Source organism: Sylvia atricapilla, chromosome 4 (assembly GCF_009819655.1).
Source record: "Sylvia atricapilla isolate bSylAtr1 chromosome 4, bSylAtr1.pri, whole genome shotgun sequence".
NCBI lineage: Eukaryota > Metazoa > Chordata > Aves > Passeriformes > Sylviidae > Sylvia > Sylvia atricapilla.
Window position 1 is genome coordinate 49,763,589 of NC_089143.1, and position 23,925 is coordinate 49,787,513.

The 23,925-nt window shown below is 38.1% G+C and overlaps 1 protein-coding gene across 4 annotated transcripts in view; it reads right to left on the reverse strand.

Moving 5' to 3' along the window:
* The window catches only part of NFKB1 (nuclear factor kappa B subunit 1), a 47,256-nt gene extending 27,708 nt beyond the window's left edge, over positions 1-19,548 (reverse strand). For 2 of the 4 annotated variants that reach the window (XM_066317869.1, XM_066317868.1), the window contains exons 1-5: positions 19,018-19,548; positions 17,811-17,895; positions 10,571-10,608; positions 8,105-8,203; positions 730-878 (exon numbers count right to left, since the gene is read on the reverse strand). In XM_066317869.1, the coding sequence (XP_066173966.1) occupies positions 730-878; positions 8,105-8,203; positions 10,571-10,608; positions 17,811-17,895; positions 19,018-19,062 (416 nt within the window). In that variant the 5' untranslated portion in view covers positions 19,063-19,548. Of the gene's footprint in view, positions 1-729; positions 879-8,104; positions 8,204-10,570; positions 10,612-17,810; positions 17,896-19,017 lie in introns of all 4 variants that reach the window. The other 2 variants (XM_066317867.1, XM_066317866.1) reach the window with 1 other exon arrangement.
* Between the last annotated feature and the right edge of the window lie 4,377 nt (positions 19,549-23,925).

The following is a 23,925-nucleotide window of genomic DNA, read 5'->3' on the forward strand; positions in this document are numbered from 1 at the left end:
AGTTACCGTTTAAAAGAATCTCTCTCTCCCAACCTTCTCAGCTTTTTAAACTTCACCATCTTCACCAACAAAGACATTCTTGAGATCACAGAACTAAAACTCACAGCCAGCATGAAACCTGATCTAAGCCTCAAAACACGGTTGGGAGCTTCAGCTCCCTTTACCGATATAAACATATATTGTTTCAAATTAAACAAGAACAGGCCAACTACAATTTCACTACAAACTTTCTGCTTTAAACTTCCAAAGTTTGACTTTTGCAGAATTTTCACATTTATGCCTGTCCTGAATTAATTACAAATTTACTAATCTTATTTTCTTAATGCATTTTATTATATTTCTATTGACAGGTTTCAATAAAAGTAAAATATTGATCAAAGAGGTAACAAAATGGCAACACTAATTTTAGTCCCTTCTCTGATCAAAACTACTTGCATTTTAAAGAATGGACATATAATACAAATTTGGACTACACACTGAAATATTAAAACTGGACAAATTCTAAGTAAAAATCAGTTACTTAAATTTCTTTAGCTTGCTTAGGGCAAATTCTATAAGGGCGAACAAAAACCCCATTAAATTTTCAATTTATGATAAAAAAACCCCTGAGATCAGAGTGCGGAGATAAGTGCTCCACAGAGCTGCCTCTTAGGAGTATTTCTGCATTGCTTTTTACAGTCTTGATGCTTCCTCCACAGCTCAGGTTTCCAGAGGAGTCCCCAGACTTACCCTACAACCATGTCCTTGGGTCCTGCGTTAACCGTGCACACTCCGTCTTCGCAGAATTTACCCACCAAGCTGTGAGCGTGTAAGTGGACGTATTTCCCATTAGTTACTAACTGGACAATTACTTTTGCAGGTCCAACGTAATTGCAGATCTGTAAATAAATATAAAAAATGTGGGATGGATTGCTTACTATTTTTAAAATGGAACAAGTAATGACTCCAACTGAGTATTTTCTGTCAGTTAAGTAAAATCAAGTTTACATAGGAGAAATGTGTGTGCATTTCTTCACAAAATACAAATGGCAAACTAACTGTACCAGATCATCACTTTTAAAATTAAACTTGACATGCAAATGGCAGAAGTATTGTCCAAAAAAGCTAAAGGAAAGCCTCATCTGTTTCTTAAAACATGAACCTCAGTTTTACAGTCTGGCTATTTAGTCCACATTGCTCTCCTTAAGTTTCAATCAGTACATTGAATTCATAATAAACATTGTTACCCATTACGAAGCATAGAGAAAATGTACATATTAGACTAAAAATGCTACATCATTTTGCCCAATTTGGAAAGACTTTAAAAATTATTTTAAACATTATGATTGTTATAGAACATTTTGGCCACATTACAATGACTCTTCCGGTAGAGACTTTACAGTGAATAAATCCTATATTAAGAGGCATTTTGTTAGTTCAGTGTACTTCATGAACACATACTACTCAGTCCAGTAAATACCTCCCTTAAGTGTACACAAGGATATGTAATAAATTCCCACCTAGGATTTTGCTGGACTAGAACTATGATAAACTGTGTGCTTTCTTTCCTATACCCAACTCTGAAAGCCTACAAAGCTTTTTTTTTTTTTTTCTCCATACCACAGTTTTTAACCACCATACATTTTTAACAGCTTTTCAATAAAAAACAATGCCTCAAAAACACATCTAAAATCACTAATAACATACCATACTGGTAAGTTATTTGCTTTACATACATTATTTAGAGCTTTATTTTTATTCCTCATTCCAAAGCAGTAATACTCCAAGGCAGTTATGGGTTATGCACCATTTTCAAATTATGCTGAATGTAAAATTATCTTACTTTTTAAAAAGCAAACATTACTTTCCCTTCCAATTAATTTAATTAACCCTTTTATCAATGTTGGGCTTTTCCCCCTCCTCCTCTAATTTTTCTGCTAATTTGCCTAAGGCCAAGTTCTTTGTATTACAGCAGCTTATAGATCTAATCAACCAAGGTATTAAAGGATCATGATAAACATTAAAGTGATGAATCGGTGATGAACTGAATATTTAAGGTTATATTGTTGATAAAATGCTGATAGAGAGGGATTGCCTCGATTTCACCACATTACTGAGCCCTGCTAGCTTCCTTCACTCCAGTTAACCCCTCTCTTGAACCCATTCCATCACAGCTGAAACACTTTGCATATGTACAATGTGTGCTCTCCGTGCCTTCCTATTCACTGCTGAAAGCAAAAAGAATCCCAACTATGAAAAAGTTGTTCCAGTAGGAGCAGGTGTGCAAAAGCCCTCTCATTACCCACTCCTGCTAGTTAACTGTATAATACTGCAGTAATGTGCATTTTATAAGTGACAGTTTCTAAAATACAAGACATAGGGTGCTCATGCTTCCCTTCTGTTTCTACACTGAAATCTGAACTGAAACGGTACAAAGATGCAGGATAACCACTGCTGGACTATTTCTGTCATTTACCAGCAGGGAGAAAATTCCTATTTTAACAAAGTCATCTGAAAATAAAAACGACTGCATTTGGTGCTACAGTATGTCACCACCACTGCTACAATTAACTTTTCAAAAAGGTAGCTTAAAAAATTTCTTTTAATTTTACCCCTCACTCAATAAGCCTTTCCTTACTACAAAGCTCCCAGCACATCTGTAGTGCTATATTCACTATGTATAACATCGATGTTCTAGTATCACATCAGAAAAGTTCAAGACAATCCTTCATCAGCTGTAGAAACCACACTGAAACTGGAGGCAGGACTGCTGCATGTCAAGGAATTTCCAGCCTCTGAAAGCAGAACACAGAACTGCATTGGTAACCAGATTGCAATCTGCCCCTGTTACTCAGCTCATCATGATCTTTGCAGTCTCTCTCTCTCAGGGGAAAAACTAAAGGGCTCTTAAAACACAATACCTTATGTAGGTCATAAGGCAAGAAAGGACTATTTTTGTCATCCAGTCTGATGTCCTATGCTGCAGAGCGGACAAAATGTCTCTGAACCACCTTCTACCTTTATTTCTTGTAGATAGACTTTCCTACTTGATGTTGAGTCATTTGGGGTAAATTGGTGCCCAGAAAAATAGTCTGAGTGGCTAAATATGCTTACATACCATAAATTAAGTCTGAAATAACTTTCCAATGTCCTTGAATCATGCCACAATTTCAGAATAATTTTAAATTAATTCTGGCACTAAGGTATAGAATTAACTATCAGCTTTTGCACAGGAACTTAAAAACACTGTCAAAGGCCTGAAAAAGTAGAAGGTATATGTTACAATGCTGAATAGGGATTATGGTTTTGACACAAAACCAGACTCAGCATGAGGGGGCGATAGCATGTGGATGCTGTACAGTGCAAAATCAGAACTGTGATCCAAAAAATAGCTACTGAACTTCAAATTAAAGGTGAGGGGAAAGAAGAAAAGGAGTTCCTGGGCAGAATATAGCTGTAATACTTGATTACACCCTGTACCTGAAGCAGCACTCAATTGATCTGATAAAGTTAAAAGGCTGCAGGCTTACATTTATCTCCTCTTTCTGTTTGAGAGATTTGTCTGAAAGATTAAAAGGACCCTGTGAACTCGAAATTGAGTCAATTTCAAAACAAGAGTAGAAAGTTTTTTCAGTTATTTCATATCCTCCTGCAATCCAAATCCCAGCCAAATTTTACAGGTTACAAAACTTTACAAAAACTTTATAAGAACATTTTCATACTTCAAAGATGTTTTCTCCAGTTATTCTTACAAGCAAGAAATGAAACCAATTGGTCAACAACAGGAGCAAATGATGGAAAAGACCATTTCAAACCTACAATGCCAGCATTACAAAAGCACCTATTTCTCTTTCCAATCCCTTTGTTAGAGCAACTGCAGCCCCAGCCCTGCCTATCCTGCTGAGTGTGACTACTGCTGTCCTCAGTACACATGTACAAGAAGTGCTCCAAAGATGAGGCATCTCTCACAGCCTGTTTTTAAAAACAGCCTGTTTTTACAGAGCAGTATCTCTCTTTTTTCAGTTGCTAATTAAAGATAATTTTTTCCGATGTGGTGTGAGTTGTGTAGGCAACTGAATACTTACTTAATAGACTGAAGAAAAAGCAATGTAAAGTAATTTAGACTAATGTAAGCTGAAGATCTGATCCTCTGACCGTAAGATCACTCTAATAACAAAAATACAGAGCTAGGTGCTCTGTTTTACAAACCCAACTAAAGAGATTCAGTGCCTCCTCTTCAGCCAAATCAGCCTTACCAGTAAAAAGCTCAAACTTCACTGAATTTATCTTTGGCTGACTTTGATTCAGTACAGATTTTTAAGAGGAGTAAAGATTTATACCAAAAAGTCTGCTTATTCTTGTTTCATGTTTATTCCTTAATTCAGCTGCTTGCTGATTACAAGTTAAAAAATCACCTATCTATATCACTTTACATTTAATTCGTGTTGGGGAAGGGGGGAGCAAATGAATAGGCTCCATTTGTCACCAAGGCTCGCCAACAAAGTAACTTGACTAATTTTCTATAAATTCCTCTCCTGAGCTCGAAGTAAAGTAAATGTGATGAAATCCCTGATTTCAAGAAGGACTCTTATCTCCAAACCAAGGTATAATTTGGGATAGCCCGAGGTCATGACTAGCTGGGCAGTTCTGGATGTGCCTGGGTTCAGGGCTGCCTAACTGCTGTACAGCTTCCATTCACAAGCCAAAGTGCTCCATGCCCAAACTCTAGTGCAGAGAGATGGTGTTCTTCAGCTGGGGCACACCTCTAACTCCAGGCTGGAGCTCATTTACATCCAGCTCACAGAGAACATTGAACCAGAGACTGCAGCCACCCACGTAGATTTGCCCCCAAGGAGATGAAAATTGAGGACATTTCCTTCACTCTGCTGTTTTCAGCCAGTTCTTGTCACACCTAAAACTGGATCAAGCACCTCAGTGTAAAACATGGATCTGCCCACACTGACAGCAGTATGCAAGATCAGGACGCACATGATAAACGTGTAAGGCCAGTGGAACTTTCTGTGTGAGTTTTCTTACATTTTTCAAATATATAAAACCCAAGCAAATTATAAATTAAAAAATTAGATAGTTAAGTATGCTGGTGGCAATATTAGACTTTGCTGTGTTATCCTTTCTTTTTATACTACCAGCTGATTTTTTCCCCTGGACAAAAAGGTAATGATGAATAAGCAGTTCAGCAGCTTTGATTTCAACTGTTCTAGACAGTAAAATTTTCCAGTGTTGTTTTACACTGAGTGGATGAAAATGAAATTTAAATTAAGAATTTTAGGTCACAATCATGAAACACAACTTCATTGTAACATATTTACTATCTTCTTTTACAACTTCTCTCTCTCCATAATGACATGTGAAGTTATACAGAATCCTCTGAATATGCAAGATGTTTTCTACATATTAGGATTACTGTTAGTAAAGACAGGGCTAAACAAAGGAACGTAATTCCATGAATCATTAAGACAAATTCATCCAGATTTTGATATTATAGAAAAACATACACTGTTATCTAGACTCCATTAGTCAGGACTGTTCCATTAAACAGAGAGGTTTTACATCAATTCCAGTTTGTTGGCCAGTGCAGATTTGTTTCAAGTGTAAAGACTGGCATTGCAGAACTGCTACATTAACTCCTGACCTACACCATCTACTAATACACTATACAGGAAGAGGTTAAATTAAAATCCCAAACATGTAACATGTACCCATGTAATTAAATACCCAAACATCTTGCTTAGAGACATAGCAAAGTCTTCAATGCTCCAGAATGAAGCATTATGTGAGAAATATGTCTTGATGTGTTCCAGCTTAGTTACAAGTTAGTGACAATGAAGGGAGAAAAAAAAACGGGTGAAATTGAACAGTCCACATAATGCAAGAAGCCACATCCCATAAATGTGTTTTCTTTTGGCCTCCAATCCATAATCCTATGAAAACAGAATAGGGAGACTGCAATGGTTTAATGTGCACTGAGGATGTGTATTTTCAGGACATCCCATGGTAACTACTAGTAAATTTTGAGAGAGTTGACCAAGCACAGAGCAGATCCCAGTGTGAGCTGCACTGACCACACCATGGTCAAGGGTTTAAAGATCTGTCACAAAACTTCCTTTTTATACAGTACAGCCAAAGCTCATGCTACTGCCCTTTCACTGCACTGTGATCAACTAATGCAGGTTTTATAGTGAAAACACTGGCACAAGAGTGAAAAAAAAACAAAACCAAAAACCACACACAAAAAAATGAAACCAAACCAAAACAACAACAGATAAAAAACCCAACAAAACAAAACACCCCAACCAACCAAACAACAAAAAAACAACCAACAAAACCAACCCAAACACACAAAAAAAAAAAAAAATTGCAATTTTCACTTGTGCTCCCCTCAGTCACGACAAAGTGAGCACATTCTGACAAAACACAGAAAAGACTTACAGGAAAAGGTGTGAAACACTTCTGTCTTTACTGGCACCACTTCAATCAAGAACAGGCACTAACAAGCAATGGCCTTGAGGAATTTACTTGTGTTCCCTTGCCAGCCTCTCCCAGCAGGTGTTGCCATGTGGGATTTGTACTAGGAAAAAAACCCCAGATGCACAGGGATGGGAGGGAAGGGATGTGTGTGTGTGTGTGTGTGTGTGTGTGTGTGTGTGTGTGTGTGTGTAAGCTCTAGATGAAATTCAAAAGTGATGATCAATGAAATTAGAAGGTCTGATGGAAAGCCAAAGAACATTCTGCTTTCTAGTTTTCTCAAGGAGAAATTCCATTTCCTGTATAACTCCTCCTCATACTGTTATGTGACCTACCACACCTTTATAAATGATCACTTGTATTAGTATCATTACAGATTGGATTGAAAGCCAAAGATCTGACTCAATTACAGTAAGTGATTTTATATATGAACACAGCAGTGAAATTTCATCCATTGGTTCATCATTACCATCAAAATAGGAAAAAAGAAAAGCAAGTAAATCATCTTCCTGGGGTAGTAATTTTTTCTAAGAGTTTTGCAAGGCTATATGAAAACAGCTTTCCCAGCTTCTTCTCAATTCACAGACTAACAGCCTAGGCTACCTCAGTCAGTGCTGATGATTTTCCATTATGTTATGCTTATACTGATTCATTAGGAGATACAACTTTTCCAAACTCCAGCCATTCTGAAGAACTGCAGACAACTACATGCACACTGAGGAGAAGGACCAGGAGTGGCACACACCAAGGCAAAGGTTTATTGCTTGCCCCTTTTTTCCCCATAAAGGGGTGAGAGGGCATCAGAATTAGAATACATTAAGAAATAACACAAATTAGAATACATTAACCCTGCTCCTCATGAGAATTTGCAGTGCAACAGTTCAAAGATGTAATGCAATTACAAGACCAAAGCTTACATTTAAGTTAAAAAGAACACTGAAAAGACACAGTGTAGCTTTTCTACAGAACAAAAATTTGCTGCAAGAACCATAGGCAAAGACAGTTCTCCAATCTCAGAATGATTAATCACTTTTCTAATCTTCATACCGTGCCTCAATAGAACATTTCTTTGATTAACGTATTTGAATTTTTTCCGGGGGCAAAAAAAAAACCCACAAAAAATGTTCAGTGAACACCTGAACATAACATTGTTCCTATTAAAATGAGAAGCTCTATGTTGACTTTAAAGGAATTAAGTTCCTAAGAATGGAGTACCCTAGAGATATTGAATAAGGAGTAACATGAACAGAAAAAAAAGGAAAACTTGGTAAATTGCTTTACTGTGAAGTGGAATAACTAAGCAGACTCATCCTTTGCAATGGAAATGGAGCAACTGAGCAGGTAAAGCCTTGCTAAAACTGCACCCTAAGGAAGAGTTCCATTACTCTGCACAATGGTAAGTGAGGCAGTAGGTGCAGATAAGTTTCTGCTCAACTGCTGGCAGATAAAATGCTGCCAAAACAAACCCACACATCTTAGGACACCTTTCTTTTCAAAATCAGTTTGAACGTTGGGGCTGAAATGTAGTCTGTGTTGAGCGACTCCATACCAATTTATGTTGCTATACAGTAAGTTCCTATATACATACACATGATGACACTTGTATCGACTTCACAAAATGAATGCCTTAAGTCCTTACTTTGACCTGAGGGTATGATTTTTTATTCTTTTCACTAGAAGCACCAGGAAGTCCACCATGCGAAGGCCCTTCACACACGTATCGGAAACGAAATCCTCTCTGTAGAATAAAGGAAAAGGCACTTTAAGGCTGTACAGAAACAAAACCAGAAGGGAAACACACAAAAATGAACATGCACACCTACAAAACAGATTCACCCAAATGGAAAAGTTACAATTGTTTATCCATGAAATGCTGAGTGCTGATTAACAAAGCATCACTTAACTGCCACCCTGGGGAACCTGTTCTATTCTCACTTTAACAAACAGCAGCACTCTCATTTTTTTTCTTTCAGTTAAGTGAAGATATTTTGAAACAGAGAACTATTTATACTTTTAAAATAGGATTAAAAATTCACATATAGAAAATGGAAGAGCAGATACTCTCTCCCAAGATTGCTGCTAGATAGACAAAATTGAAAAAAATAATAAGGGAGTCCAAAGAACCATAAAGAAAGTGCAGGGATGAAACAGAAACACTTCCTCCTTCTGGGAAAAACATATGAAAGTTGTATCTCTGAGTGAAATCCAGAAACAGCATGAAAGCTTCAGGGGACTCTGGCTGGTTTTCATCTCAGCTACATAAATAGACATCTGAACATACTTTAGAGAACTGCAGGATATTGAAAACCAGTCCAGTGCACAGCTCTCCATGTTGATGAACATCCCCTTTCTTTTACATGGCAATCTATAAAGCACGAAAGATGCAACTCTTAAGCAAAGGTGCCTGGTAACTCTAATTCTACTTAGCAATATATTTCATGTGGTGCCCAATTTTGCTTTCAGAGCTACTCTCCGGTCCTACAACTTCTGGAAAAATCTCCATCTTATATAGGGCTTCCAGTGTCCAGATAGCACCAGTTAGTGTTGTAGTCTTTTCCAAGAATCATTCCGCTTCTTGCTAGTAGTAGACAATTCTGAATTTGAAGTCTGTATTAGCTGAAAGTGAATAACATGCCTTAAAATTACTCCATAAGCAGTAGCTTCAGTATCCATCTCACTAAAACCTTTTCAGGTTAAGAACTTTTTTATCAAGAAAATGTGAAGTTTTATGACCTTTATTCAGACCTGACCAATTGCCTTCCTAAGGTGAACTGACTGACCCAGAATACTGTCCATGAAGTGCCCAGCTGTGATGGGGCTTGAACTCAAGTTGATCCGCAAAAGGCAAAGCAATCTCTGCAAAAGGTAAAGCAATCTCTGCAGTCAGGACACATCATTCTGCTGACGGATCACCCTCATCACCCTGCCATAAATCCCTGCCCAGCTTGCCACATGGGTACTCCACAAGAGGAGCCACTTGCTGAGAAGTCACACATGGAAACAATGGTTTCTCCTTATGGACTGTGCACTGTAGACCCCACCATAAAAAGAGACAGCCTGATTTGGGATGAACTTTAAAACCATGAGGAAGATGCAGCATATTCTTCCTAGAATTCACAGTACACTGGTGTTTCACTTAGCACTGTGATGAAGAGTCCTGTTCCTGGTGGGATGCTCAAGCACAAAAATGTCTTTGGTGTGTGACTGAAACCAATGTTCTCCACTGCCTCCTGCCAGGGACACTGGATTGCAGTATGCTTCTGCAGAAGACCAAGAGAAGGATGGGACAGCTTTTAGCCACTGTCTTCCCCTGTTTACTGAACAGCTCTCTACGGCAGGATTTTATGCACTTTACTGGGACAGACAGGAGAAGCACCTCCACATTGTAACAGCTTCAGGAGGAATCCTTGTAATTGCTAGTGACACCAGGCAAAGTGGAACAATACCCAGGCACACTTCGGGGCAATCTTCACCCAGCAATTACTTCGTACATCAGTTGCAGGAAAACTAACCAGTGCATTGAAATGACTTCTTTGCTGTCAGAGGAGCAATGGTCAGTGTTTGCTACATAACAGAAAAAACATTTCGTTCGAGTACTTATCTTCATTTTTCTTTGATTATTCAAAACAGACAACCATAACAAAAAGAATCTCAAAGGACAACTGCATTTCTCTAAAACAACAAAACACAAGTCAGAAGTTCCTGTAACTTGGGAATTAAGTGTTTTTATTTTTAACTTCTTGTGTTTCAAAAACTATGAAACAAATCCTAATGTTTGATCTACTAGTTTATGTTTCCAAATACTGCGGTATTGTAACCATCACTTCTAAGATGAAGAGTCCCTACTTAGCAAGGCATATTTTTAAAACCCTTAGGGGTTTTTGTATCATTACACTTACTTCCAAAGAAATAAAAACATGAAAACAGAACAAAACAGGAAATGCTTTAACTACAAAAGTAAGGGTTAAAACATTCATGTTCAAGTGCCACATTTTTTCTGAGAGCTCAGACTTTTCTGTGCTCTTTTTTAGTTGTAAGTTTATTCAAAGTTGAATGTAGTGATAAAGCTACCTTAGACATTTTCAAAACGTAGCCTTGTTCTTACCTGTTTTGGCTGTTCTATGATTTGAAGATACGGTCCATCTGCTAACATAAAAGAAAGAAAGAAAAGTATTGATAAAAATTGTATTTCTATTACTTTATTTAATATATAAATTGTAGGAGTAAGATTATGTCCTTGAATGACTTGAGATAAAGTTTTTGAAAGCATCTAAGTCTCTTCAGAATTTAAATTTCAATAAAGTATTTACTCACTTGGCAGTCTATCATACTCAACTAAAGACCAGTGGAATAAGAAGAGGAAGATTAAGTCAAAAAAGTTAATTTTAGCTCAGAGAGCCTAAACGGGCAACTCAGTTAAAACTTGCAATGGTGAATTAGAACAGGATCCTTCCCTCACCACTGACAGCAGTCTGGCTTCTTGAGCTAAGCTTAACTTTTGTATTTAAACCCCTTGGGCTCCAGAGGTTACACTCACCAGCTTTTGGCCCTAGGGCTTCCTACAGAATAGGTGCTTTTGAAAGTCAAGACTCAGCCAATGGGAAGCTCTCAGACATGGGAATACAGAAGGAATTCAAGCTGTCTCAACATGCCCCAACAGTCAGAACTGCTTTTAAAAAATCCTGGATTTGAGAAGACTAAACAATTTACATTCTTTTAATAACTTCAGATACACTTTTAAATATAGTGTTCTGTTGGGCCTCTAAAAACACTGAATACATTCAATTTGACTACAAATACAGACTCTATATCGAGATCCACCTTGAGCATGGTGCCAATACATAGGATTATGTTCTACTGAAATTCTATTTGTGTCTTTCAAAGAAGGCTTCATTAAACAACTTTCAGTCTCACACAGTGGCTAATACATACTATAAATGTCATGCAAAATTCACCAGATAATACAGCTTTTGAGTAGGCCTTAAATCCAATGAGAATTCAGTGCCACCAGAGTTAAGCACTTATCACTGATCAAAGCTTAGCTCCAACTCGGATCATTCAGGCAATTTCCTTAAGAAGGAAAGCCCTCTGGATGGATGGCTGTGAAATACTCCTTAAAAAGCAAGCTTAAAAAGCAAGCCAGTCATGAGTCTCCAAATGGTTGTCTCAAGAGCTATGATTTCTTCCCTCTCTCTTCCAGTCAAGATGATTTGTATTTCAATGCTAAAAGATCATTGCTTTCAAAGTAGATGCCAAACAACAGCTTCACTGGGCATACCTATATAATATTTTTCCAGCCATATTCCTGTTGGAATTCTCTATCACCACTTCTACTCTGTTAAAGGTATTAATGCTAAGGAATCAAGCACAGGTGTTAACTGAACAAGTTTCTTTCAACATGGAAATTTAATAAATACACAATAGATGAAATTAGTATTCTGCTGCTACAGTTAGCTGACTCAGCAACTGAACCAACTTCATGTCAAAGTTATATTGCAAATGTCAGTCACAACAATTTCACATTTTAAGATACATAATTTCCCAAGTCCATCAATTGTACTTTTCCTTGAAAATAAACAGTGCTACTTGAACTCATGAAAAATGATTGCCTCAAGACAACATACACATCATCTTGCATTACAAAGCAGAAAAAACAGTTTGGACTTCAGGAACTTTAAAAGATTAGAGTAACACTTAGCTTTGGCCTTCTGTTTCAGTTTTTGTCTGTAACATAGAGTCAAGATAAGCTGAGTTGGGTTTAAGCAATAAGTCAGCACTTTAATTTAAGATCTTTCTTTACAGACCTCTAATCCTCGTCACGCTTTAGGCACCTGAAAATTTATACTTTAACAATCCAGAAGCCGTGTATTTTCTGGCCATTGGCAGAAGCAATGCACCTAAAATACAACAGTGTGGAGTTCAACTTTCAACCAAGCATCCAAGGCATGATCTGCCAAGTAATTGTTCTTTGGCTCCTCTTCTCTTAGGAATTAATTTTCAAGACATACACATTGGGTTAGCACAAAATACTATTGCTTTCTCTCAAACATTAACCAGAATAGGAAGTGCTCTTATTCAATGGCTAAATGGCTGCAGAAGTCCTCCAAGACACATCAGACTCAAGTTCCAGCTTTTCCTCACCATAAGGAAATTCAAACTCCTAAGAGAGGGATGGATATACACTGGAAAACTAAAGGAAAATGCTTCATACCATTGAAATGCTTTGACCTTGGCATGGCACTTGTGAAAATTCAGGAAAATTGAAAACTTAGGACTGTGGTTATTCTGACATCTTGGGAAAAAAGCTTATAAAAAGCATGCAAATATGCTGATACAAAAATCAAAATGCAAAAAATGCACTAGAGATGCACAAAAAAGATGCAGTGTAAATGTGCAAAGCTAAATTAGATGCCTGTTATCATTAACCCACATTATACAAATACATATATTGTATGTATTTAAAACAGTTTTTAAGGTCTTATTTTTGGGTTCCATGACTAAAGATTTCCTTTTTTTTTTTTTTTTTTTTTTTTTTTTTTTTTTTTTTTTTTTTCCTCCTTTTAATAGTGACTGAGTAATTCTCTGGTATAGCATTTAAACCAGACCAAAATAACAGTATAGAGAAGGCATTCTAATGCAAAGGACTTAATATTATCTGAAATGCTACTTAAAAATAAACCAGCAATGTTCAAGAAAACATCCAGGCATAAATGGCGTATTATTTTGATTATAAAAAGGATTTTACTTAGTGAAAGGTCTCATATAGGTGTTTTTACTGAACTCTGAATACTTCCCAGAGGCTCATTAGCCAGCTGAACATCAGCTGTGTGTGGTTCCTTCTTTCTCTCGTCCTTTTCCACAAGGAAAAGAAAATACATTTAGTGTTTTGCACACGGAAGTTTTTCATATTTCCTTTCCATTAGTAGGTGTGTCTTTGTCAAAGCAGACAAAGAGCAGGAACCTGAGGATGAACACCTTGTAAGAGGAACTAATAATGTCTGTGATGATCCTTCCTTCCGCCCTGGAAAGTGCTTGCTTTAAAAGTTCTTGTTTAAGGAGCAACCCCTTTTAAAATGCTAAACAGCCACAAGGAGGACTTAATGCATAGCTTATGTCCTACTTTTACCCTACAGAGAGGCTGAAGGACGCAGTCATGGAGCTGCCTCTACGCAGGCATAGCTCACATGGCTGCCAAGAGCCAGGTTTTGACAGGAGCACTCCTCACACTTTGCCTGGTGCTGCTACAGCCGGGAGGCCAAGAACTGCAAATACAACATGCAGTCCTCCAGCCCCGTGCAGACTGCCACATCCTGGCCATGCTTCAGGGCTTCTTTTTGTGCCTTCTCGCCCCAGCTGCCACAGAGACCGACTCGCATCCCACTCCAGTCTGAGTCACAGTCCCACTTCCCCACGTCTTCTTCAACTGCCAAGTTTCTTCATTTTCCTTCCTGCCTGAGTCAGAGGCCCTCCTGCCCCTCGACACTCCCGCCACATGCATTCTTTCTTCCTTTTGACAGGCCTCACCCTACAAACACACACTTCCAAAGGAGCATTCATCTTAGGCTCCCCCTTGATTCCTTCTTCCCATCAGAACAAAGTCAAGGAAAAATGGGTCTCTGAGGTTGGTGGGATATCCCTGCAAGCCTGGCAACTCTGTTGGACTAGTGGAGTCCTGTATCTAACAGCTTTCTGAGTACCTGAAACGGTTCAATTTAACCTGCAACAACCTGTGGACAAGTCTCCTCCCTGAGAAGCTCTCTGTTGGTGGGCCACCCAGAACAGGCACCTCACCCGTGTAATTGCTGTTTTGCTCTGTGGACATGGATGGAAACGCTCGTATCCTGTGGGTTTTGATTGTTAAATCCCACATCAACTCTGTCGTGTCCATCCTGGCAGTGGTTCTTGCTGCTAAAAGCTCTGCCTGGAGACCTAGTGCCTTATCCTTCCTGAAGGCTTGTTGCAGCATTTGCATGTCCCACCCTTCAGGGATTCCCCTGCACAGGAATACTCTCTTGAAACCCCACTCTTCAGGGTTCAAAGCATGATGATTAAAGCAAATGGCACATGAGACATAGCACAGAAGATCTAGAAAGAACACCAGAAACTGTATGCAAGTCTGCCCAAGTTTGTGAGGATGAGGGCCACTACTGTGGAACAGGGAAAATGAACACTCATCTCATTTTTGGTGGTGGTCTGGTTTCCTTGAACCTCTAACATTAGCTCTCTCTGAAAAAATATGAAAAAAAAAATTTAAATGCCTTCTTTTTCCCTCTGTAAACATCTCATTTTTCACAGCAAGTGTCACACAGAATCGGACAAAGGAGGTCAAAGAAAAAGCAGAAAATTAATTTTAGCAGCCTCCAGGCAATACTGTTCAGCTCCTGATGGCTCTGCTTCAACTTCAAAGTTTTAAAAACACACCAGCTTAATGCCAAGAGCTAGTTACACCAGAGCCTCTCTAAGCCAAAACAACTATGCAGTTCCTAAACCCACGTTTAACTGGGGCACGCTCCATGGTTGTAGATAGCCTTGGATCATCATGAGGGAGTACAAAACATCCAAAATTACAAATCACTTAGCTCAGAGCTCTGCCCATTTCCCCTCCAATGTAAGGCATCACTTCGTTTCTGCACTACACAGAGGATGTCTCACTGTTGTGCACCTGCTTTTACTCTGCCTAAATACATGCTATGGATAATGCTCCATCCATCTCCAATGCCACTAAGGATCAGTACCTAACCTACTCATCAAAGGCAGGATACTTCCCAGCAAGCCAAAGAAGAGCTTGACTTCATGAGGTACTGCCTTTTCTGCTGGTAAAACCTGAACCATGTAACTACTACAGCTTTGGTTCTAAAGTAACTAAAAAGCCTAATTTTTATTTAAAATGGACGTATGAGAGAGAAAAAGAAGCACACAAAGACACTTGAGCACTGACAATGACATTGAGAAAACCCATGTCCCAACAGCTCAAAGGTTTTCTACTATTACTGTAAATATTAATGTAACAGCAGAACATCTAGCACCAGAAAGTCCCCAAATTCCCCAGCCACTTGTTGATTCAGCCACACTGGCATGATATGGCAATCCACAGTTATACATTAAACCTGTCTGCCTGTGCATTTATGGATGCACAGACTGAAAGATGCATGCACCACAGCCAGATCATGAGGAACAATTAATGTCTTTGGTTCTTTGTGCCCTAATCATCTATCTGTCCTTCAGAAAAATCCTTTTATTTCACTCTCTCCATATCTCAGCTGGAAGTACTTCTGGAAAATCCCACATGACTTGTTAAACTGACTTTGCTGAGTAGAAAGAAATCATCAGTCCCTGCTTGAAAACCACTAAAGTAGAACATAAAGATTCTTATATTATCTTATAACTGAAGAGTCAATTCATAGTAACAATACAGCATATTTTCAAGAAGGGGAGGATGTAAGCATTATTGGGATACTGCTCAAGAAAAAAAACAAACTGTGGCATCATAAGATGCTGCTGAAATGACCAACCTTTTCTGAATTTTTTTATTAATTTTTTGTTTGCGACAACCTGAAATCCACAATCCTTTATTGAATCCCATTTTGTGCACAAGGAACTTGCCACCTATAGTGCAGCAGTAGACAAGAGCAGTGGCACTTATAAGAAAAAGGCCTTTTTGGAAGCAATTTTGCAATTTAAGGATAGAGCTAGACTTAGCCCAATAGGAGTTTTCTGTGGCTGCAGAACTCAGTGAATCCTAGACTCCCTGACATGGTTTTGAAAACAGCCATTTTCTACTTTAGATGAGACACAGTTATCTGAAAATTAGCTTTATATATCAGAATAATTTGTATGGAATGAGTCTGGCATGAAAAATACTGAGTAAGCCTAAAAGGTACGTTTAAAAGAGCTCATTACACAGAAATTTCAATAACCTTATTTGTTCAACAGAAATGGGGCAAAAAAACCCTTGGTCTACAATGCGCAAGCCCTTTAATACTAAGATGAATCTTATTGAATTTTATCTGCCTTAATAAAAATACAGTATAAACAAATGATTGCAACATTATTTTGCTGGATGTTTTTCCATATTTGTCAAGAGCTTTGCTCATGAGAACATTTTATCTTGAAACAAAATTATCTGTACCATGTGTTTCTTGATCCTTTCTTGCTATTACTCCTTTAAGAAAACAAGGAAACACTAAACCAGTAAGCCTGCTTTAATTTTTATTCTATAAGCAGCATTTATTAGTACTTTAGGGTGGAACTTTACCTATGAAGGAAAGTGTTAAATGCTTATTTCATTTTACCCTTAACACCTTCACTGCTGTGAAGTGCACCAAATATTGCAATCAGAAGTGGTTTGCACTTTCAACCAAAGAAAGTAATTTTCAATACATAAGATACCAGCTACATCCTGATGCAACACAGTCAAACAAGTAACAAGAGAAAGCTGTCATGGTAAAAGACTTGAACAGTCATATTGGAGCTGTACTTTGAGAAAAAAAATCCTAAGTTTAAACAAAATTTTATTTCCTTCTTCCTTTTGTATCAGCTGTTCTAATAGACTAAGCAAGAGAAAAGAGTTTTCCAAATTCATGCAAAAAGTAATATTTATAAAGAACTTCAATAAGCAAAACCAGACTAAGGTTGAGCTATAAAAGACTTGTATTTGTTCTTACTGTTCTGGAAGCACACTGTAAAAACTGCTTATCAGACGTTTGCAGAATACTATTTGCTCATTTTCAGTGGTTTGTTGTAAAATTTGTTTGAGCTTTCAAACAAGTGGTATTGTTCAGGAAATTGTCAGGTTCTTCTAATACCACACTGCCACTTCACAGGAAACAGAGAAGTCACCGAGAAGGAAAAACACATTTGAATGATGCAGGAAGTTAATATTCTCTGCATTTTGTTACTGAAAAACAAGCACCTTAAGAACTACTACAACAAATGCAAGAGCTGTCAAAAGGAAAAGAAGCACATGTGGCAGTCTGCAAACTGGCAATAGAAACATGTAACACTGAAGGTTCAAATTCAGAAAAAAAGCCTCAACAGAGAAATTTATAAAATAGGTCATTCAAAGCTCTTTGGTCACTGTCCTGGTTTCACCTGGGAAACTGCTGAAACTTTCATTTTCTGTACAAGCCACAAGAAAATCCTATTTGCCTCACTGCTGAAAGTTTCATAAGGGGAAGAAAGATGCAGAAAGATGTAATAAAGAAATCTTGTTGACAACTTTGCAATCTACTATTATGACACACAAGTTGGTAAACAAAAAAAGGCTCTGAAAAGAACTTCTCAAAAGAGAACAAACAGGAAGAATCAGCAGGACAATAGCACCATCAAATAGTAAGGGTTCTTACCTGTTCGTAGTGGTAAGTCTGAAGTGATGTAATTTGTACTATTAAATAAAGCATTCATTCCCATGAACTGATCCACCGCAAACATCTATATTGAAAGAAAATACTCTTCATTATTACATATATACATAGTTGCATAAAACATCTATCAGCAAAGAACTTCAAAGTCCTCTGCAAATACTGAGACTGCAAATACCTTGCTGAATTACATAAACATTTTATAGCTACTTTATTTTTGCTGGCAACTGCACTGCAAGCACAGCTGACAGCACCGACCCAAGTTTCACCAGAATCATGAGACCGCATCAACCTCAGCACAGTTTCTAAACACCCATTTTGCTTACATGCACTAACAACCATCAATTCTAAAGAGCTTATACAGTAAATTCTGAAAATCTGACCCTAGACATCTTGCCCAAGGCCTTGCTAAGAACCTGTGAGTTTTATTTCCACTTCTCTGATTAAACCCCACCAGACTACATTCCTCACATAAAGATATTTACAAGTTCTAATGCAAGAAAACAGTACATCCAGGTTAAAGCTTAATTTTATTATTTTTAAGCACTGACATGTCTTAACTTACTGTAATTGTTGCCAGGTATAAATCTATCTTCTTCCAAAGTGGAGCAAGCATAAAGGAGAAAATAGCTGCTTTATGAAAATTAAGGTGAGTGGAAATGACCTGTTCTTCACTTAAACTTTTCACACAAGCACCATTCTCACAGTTCAAATAATTTATGAAATTAACTAAGTCGATCAGGAATGCTCCTGAAGAGCTAGGCCTATGGATCTGTGTGAGTGGAGGAACATTTTAGTCATCATTGTCAATGCAAACATCACAAAAATTTGCACAGAAGGGCCTTTTAGGACATAAGGGGCTTTATTTTCAGAAAGACTCCACTGTCCACCACAGAAGAAATTTCAGAGCAAGTGTCACAGGCATGCAGGGCATAAAAATAAATATTTTTCTCAACTGCTTAATTCAGCAGGCTTAGCTTTCCTTCTCATTTCAGCCATTTAACCAGTGGCAAGGCACTTTACAGGTCACATAAAAATCAGCTTAGGGAAAAAAACCCTCTGATTTCAGCCAATGCAGGATGATTTTCTATGCCCATATTAAGTCTAGGAAAGACAGGACAATATGAGAGAAGGCCTAAACAGGCAGCTGGGGGAGGATACAGGGATAGAGAAAATACAGAAATTCCCTTACCTGGGGATCAGACACTCCCATAATATAGGAATCTTCTGCTGCCATTTTAACTCCTGAAACACAAAAACACGATTAGAACTCCCTGTTTTTCCAATGTACAGCAATAGGGAAGCCTGGAAAATGTTCAGAGTTAAAAGCCCAATCTCTGACACTTTTTATTTTACTCATAACATTAATGATTTCTAAAATTCCTCAGTATTTGGAGGGGGCAATGTAAGGACAAGATAGGCTACAGCTAGGATTTTCCATCGCCCATTGCCAAGAAATTAAAAATTACAGTCCAGAAGTCAAAAATTCTTAAAAATCAGGAATTGTTTACACCTTTGCTCTGATTATCCTGCCATCAGACTTTAGGCAAAATCATTACCATAGAAATAGCAGAACTCTTAATTTTTATACAACAAAAAGAACATCATGAGCATTCGTAAAGGAGCCCTAACAGTTTTCTTATGAAGCATTACTAAATGCAAATAAACCTGCCCAAGAAAAAACAGACAGTACAAAAAAAAAAAAATTAAATAAAACCAGGAATCAATTATTGACTAATTTTGGACACCTTTATTTCCAAAGGTCCACAACTGCTTAGCACACACAACAACTCTGTGCTGAAAATGACAACTATGTATGCACAGCATCCATCACAACTCTTTCTCACAGGTCTACATGTAAATGCTGGACACTGGAAAAGTTTAGCTTGGCTTGGTTTTACTGGGACCAGTAGTGAGCCAGTAGCAGAACCTGTGAATTTTCTGAGGCATTTATTAGGTCTATTAGAAGGTATTAGTATTATTGTTATTTCCTTTCATGTAGATGTTACTAAAAGAACTACAATTTCACCTATGCTGAACTCACTAAACAAGGCTCTCCAAGGGAGCATCTGAAAATAACAGCAGGACTATTCCAAGAGACTCATGTCTGCATCCAACAGACACTAAATAAGGTTAATAACTAATAGAAGACAGAAACAGGTCCCTGGCCCTCCTATTCCACCACAGTAAAAAATGTGAGTGAGGTTTTCCAGCAAATCAAACTGTGAAAACCTACTGCCCTATCAAAGAGAAGTGCAAGAGATCAGTATGTCACTAAAGAAAAACTCAGTCACCATGTACCTTCTACAGGAACTAGAAAGGCAATTATCAAAAGGAAAATTAAAATAATTGAGTACTCCACCTTGATGGAGGCTCAATTCTGCTTGTTAACAATCTCCAAAGACAACACAGTCATCTAATCCCCCACAAAGTAGAAAACATAAATAAAAATAAAATGGAGAAATAGGAGACACTTCATACACAGATGACTTCCACGAAAAAGATAAACATCCACATAAACATGTGGATACAACTAGTTTTTAATCTAGAAAATAAAAGTACCCACCTGGCTGTAAATCAGTTTTAGAAATATTTACTGGGAAATATTTATTTGTAGTATTTGTGCAAATATCAAATAACTGGTCATAAGATTTCAGCCAAAAATTAATAGCAGATATAACAAGCAATGTCACCAGTGCTGTACTTCATCACCTAATAGAACAGGATTTCAGCAGGATAAAAAACCACCAGTCAATCACACTGTCTCAGAGGCGCATTCCATAAAGCATTATTTTCACCAACCATTTGCCATTGGTATTATTAATCTTTATGGAAAAAGTCAACATACAAGGCATGATAAAACTTTCAGGATACAACAAAAGTTACTAAGATGTTTCTATTTGACTTCTGTTCCATAGGAAAAAATATAAATAACATTATCACCAATGACAAGTTACTTAAATCAGTGAAATAACTTGTAACATTTTTTATCAAACACTTCTTATTGAAAAGTGTAGAAACTACAGACAACGATCTGAAGATGTCAACAGCCAGCTTTTTTTTTTTTTAACAAAGTTTCAGAAAATACCCACCCTCTTGTTACAGCCTGATTATGTAACTGTGAGTGCAAATGCCAGGTTTCTTCTACATAAATAGAATAAAAACTAGTCCTAAAAGTATTTTTTAGTGATGTCTCATATTTAAACACTTACAATTTCATGAGTCACATATGCAAAATTGTATTTCATGATTCTGAAGTTTCCAGGTGACATGGTAAACATGCTTGTTCGGAAAAATAAAATATTCTGAGGATCTAACTTGAATGGCATCTGCCCACTTGCCTGTTTGCTCAATGTATACTTTGCCAAACTTCCACACTTTCTCACAGCTTCTTCTGTAAGGCACAGGATAAGTGTAACAGTAGGTTCTATTTTCTTTGCCGTATTTTAGTTCCTCAGACTGCACTCCTCTCCCTCCAGCAGAACTCTGGGGGTGAAAGGCAGTGTCCTCACACCTGCCACACTCCTGGTCACATCTACACTTCTACAATACATGACCTTCCTACAAAGGGGAAGAAGAGCACAGAGGCATTACTTCTAAACACCTTTCATTTAAAGTATTTTGATGTAAAAATTAGAACCCATACAGAAAAACCCCCTACATCCATCTGAGCCAGTCCTTCAGTTTCACCTTTTGAAAACAACGATTTCTGGCTTTTTGGCTGATGCAGCGAACAACAGTCATGACACCAAAGCAGCAGCCTTTAAAGACATTCCCCCTGGAGTGCTATATTCAGCTCTGGGCTCCTCAGAACAAGGAGCACATAAATCTGTTTGAGCAAGTCCAGAGAAGGCCATGAAGATGCTCAGAGGGCTGGAGCACTTCTCCTGCAGACAGGCTGGGAGAGCTGGGGCTGTTCAGCTTGGAGAAGAAAAGGCTGCAGGGAAAACCTTAAAGCACTTTCCAGTACCTGAAGAGGGCCTCCAGGAAAGCTGGAAAGGACTTTTCACAAGGATGTGCAGGGATAGGATGAGGGGGAATGACTGTAAACTGACAGAGAGTGGATTTAGATCAGATATAAGGAAGAAATCCTTGACTGTGAGGGTGGCAAGGTGCCATAACATGTTGCCCAGAGAAGCTGTGGCTGCCCTATGCCTGGAAGTGTTAATGGTCAGGTCGGATGGGGCTTTGAGCAATTTGGACAACTTATTGGTAGTGGAAGGCATCGCCACCCACGGTATGTGGGGAGGTTTGGACTAGATGATCTTCGAGGTCCTTTCCAACCCAAACTACCCTGTTATTCTAGGAACATTACACTTGGAAGCAGCAAGGTAACTACCCACATACCACCCAGTCAGCTGTAGGTAGGTACTAATGAATGTCTAACCAGGTACTAAACACAATCTCTCTCTCACACTGTAAGTGCAGACGCCTCTTACTTGAGATCTTTTGTGTTCAGGTCAGCTGCAGTTCTTGGGGGAGAGGTTAAAGACATTCGCTCTGGCCTGAATGTTAAGCCAGTTTATTATAAACAGATTATAATTTAGATGTGCAAACACACACCTTTGTGTATGCAAACTCACACTTAATTGCCTTATCAGGGCCTAGACAAAGATTAACCCAGCTGTTTAAAATAACCCCTCTACATGACTGAAAACATTCAGTTTCACTCTGTTTTGCCCTGTCCAAAGCCAAACAGATAACAAAGATGTTCTGGGAGCCCTACCTTCAAATAACAATTTGTTTCCTTAGGATTTATTAAGTTAACAAATCCCTACACTTCCTCTTACATGAAAATTGATGCAAATCCAGAGTCAGTAACATGATTAACACCCAAAAAGACATAGAAAATTAGACCCTAGAACTAACTGTGTGACCTTTAATTGGTCTCTTCCCTTTGCTGCTCCAGTTTCTAAGCACCTTTCCCATTTGCATCAGCTGGTAAGATTAGCATCTACCTCGAGTAGTTTTGTTCATTCTCTCATTACGTGAACTGTATCATGGGTCAGAGATTGCCACCTCTCTCATTTGAAAATGATCAGATTAAAGTTGTTTTGTGGAAGTTTATGTTATTATAGATGACTGCTTCCTGCATAAGCTCCAATTCCCACAAATTGTACTACAAACTAAAATCTACAATAAAAAAAAAATACCCCAACACCTGCAGACCACAATCAACCACAGCAGTCTCCACCCTGGAGATCGTCTGAAGTTTTTCAGATAATGGGGCACAGGAAGCTAGACATTTCAATTCACAGTATTTATAAGGGTGAAAATTCAAAGGTCAGTGAAGAAACTTCATTTAACTCCTAGCGCAACAGGAAAACATAAAATCCAGCTAAACATGCCTGAGCTCATGCAATTGTACCTTCTGAGAGTAAGTGTGTGATGCATACACACGTGCATATGTGCATACATCACACGTATGCATATGCTTACATATTCCTTTCTCCTCACAGCAGGTCAACTGCCATTGTGACAAAGGTTTAAATAGGGAGAAAAAGAGAAAAACCTAGGAAGCCACATATACACATCCAGGAGATGACTCTGCTGCACCAAACAACCAAGCAAACCTAATGGCAGGTAATCTGCACTACTGCTCCTCCTTAATAACCAAATAATACAAGGTACAAGGGGCACAGCTGGAAGAACATGACTTGATTAATTGTCTTCTGAATATTTTTTCTAAAGCTTCAAAAGGAGCAGCCTTTTAAAATGAAAACAACATAATTAATGTAGGAATGCTGTAATCCACGAACAAGAATTCTCATTTCTCTTTATCTCAATCTCAGAGCTCTTCTCTGTTATTCTCTCACATCTACTGTGTCTGTTTACCTTCAAAAGGCAAGATAAATTTCCCTATTCAACTGTTTTCAGCCCTCCCTGATTTTTCATGGGTGCAGATCCTTCCCTTTACTTCTCTTCAAATTTCCAGCCTGAATTTTAAGCATGAGGTAAACCCTTGTTCTCTTTGACACCAGTATCCAATCCAATCCCAACAAACTTGGAATGGGACTTCTCCCTACTACCTTTCCACAGACAATCATGATCTTTATCACTCAGTTCATGTCACTTGAGAACTGAAATTAGTGATGGATGT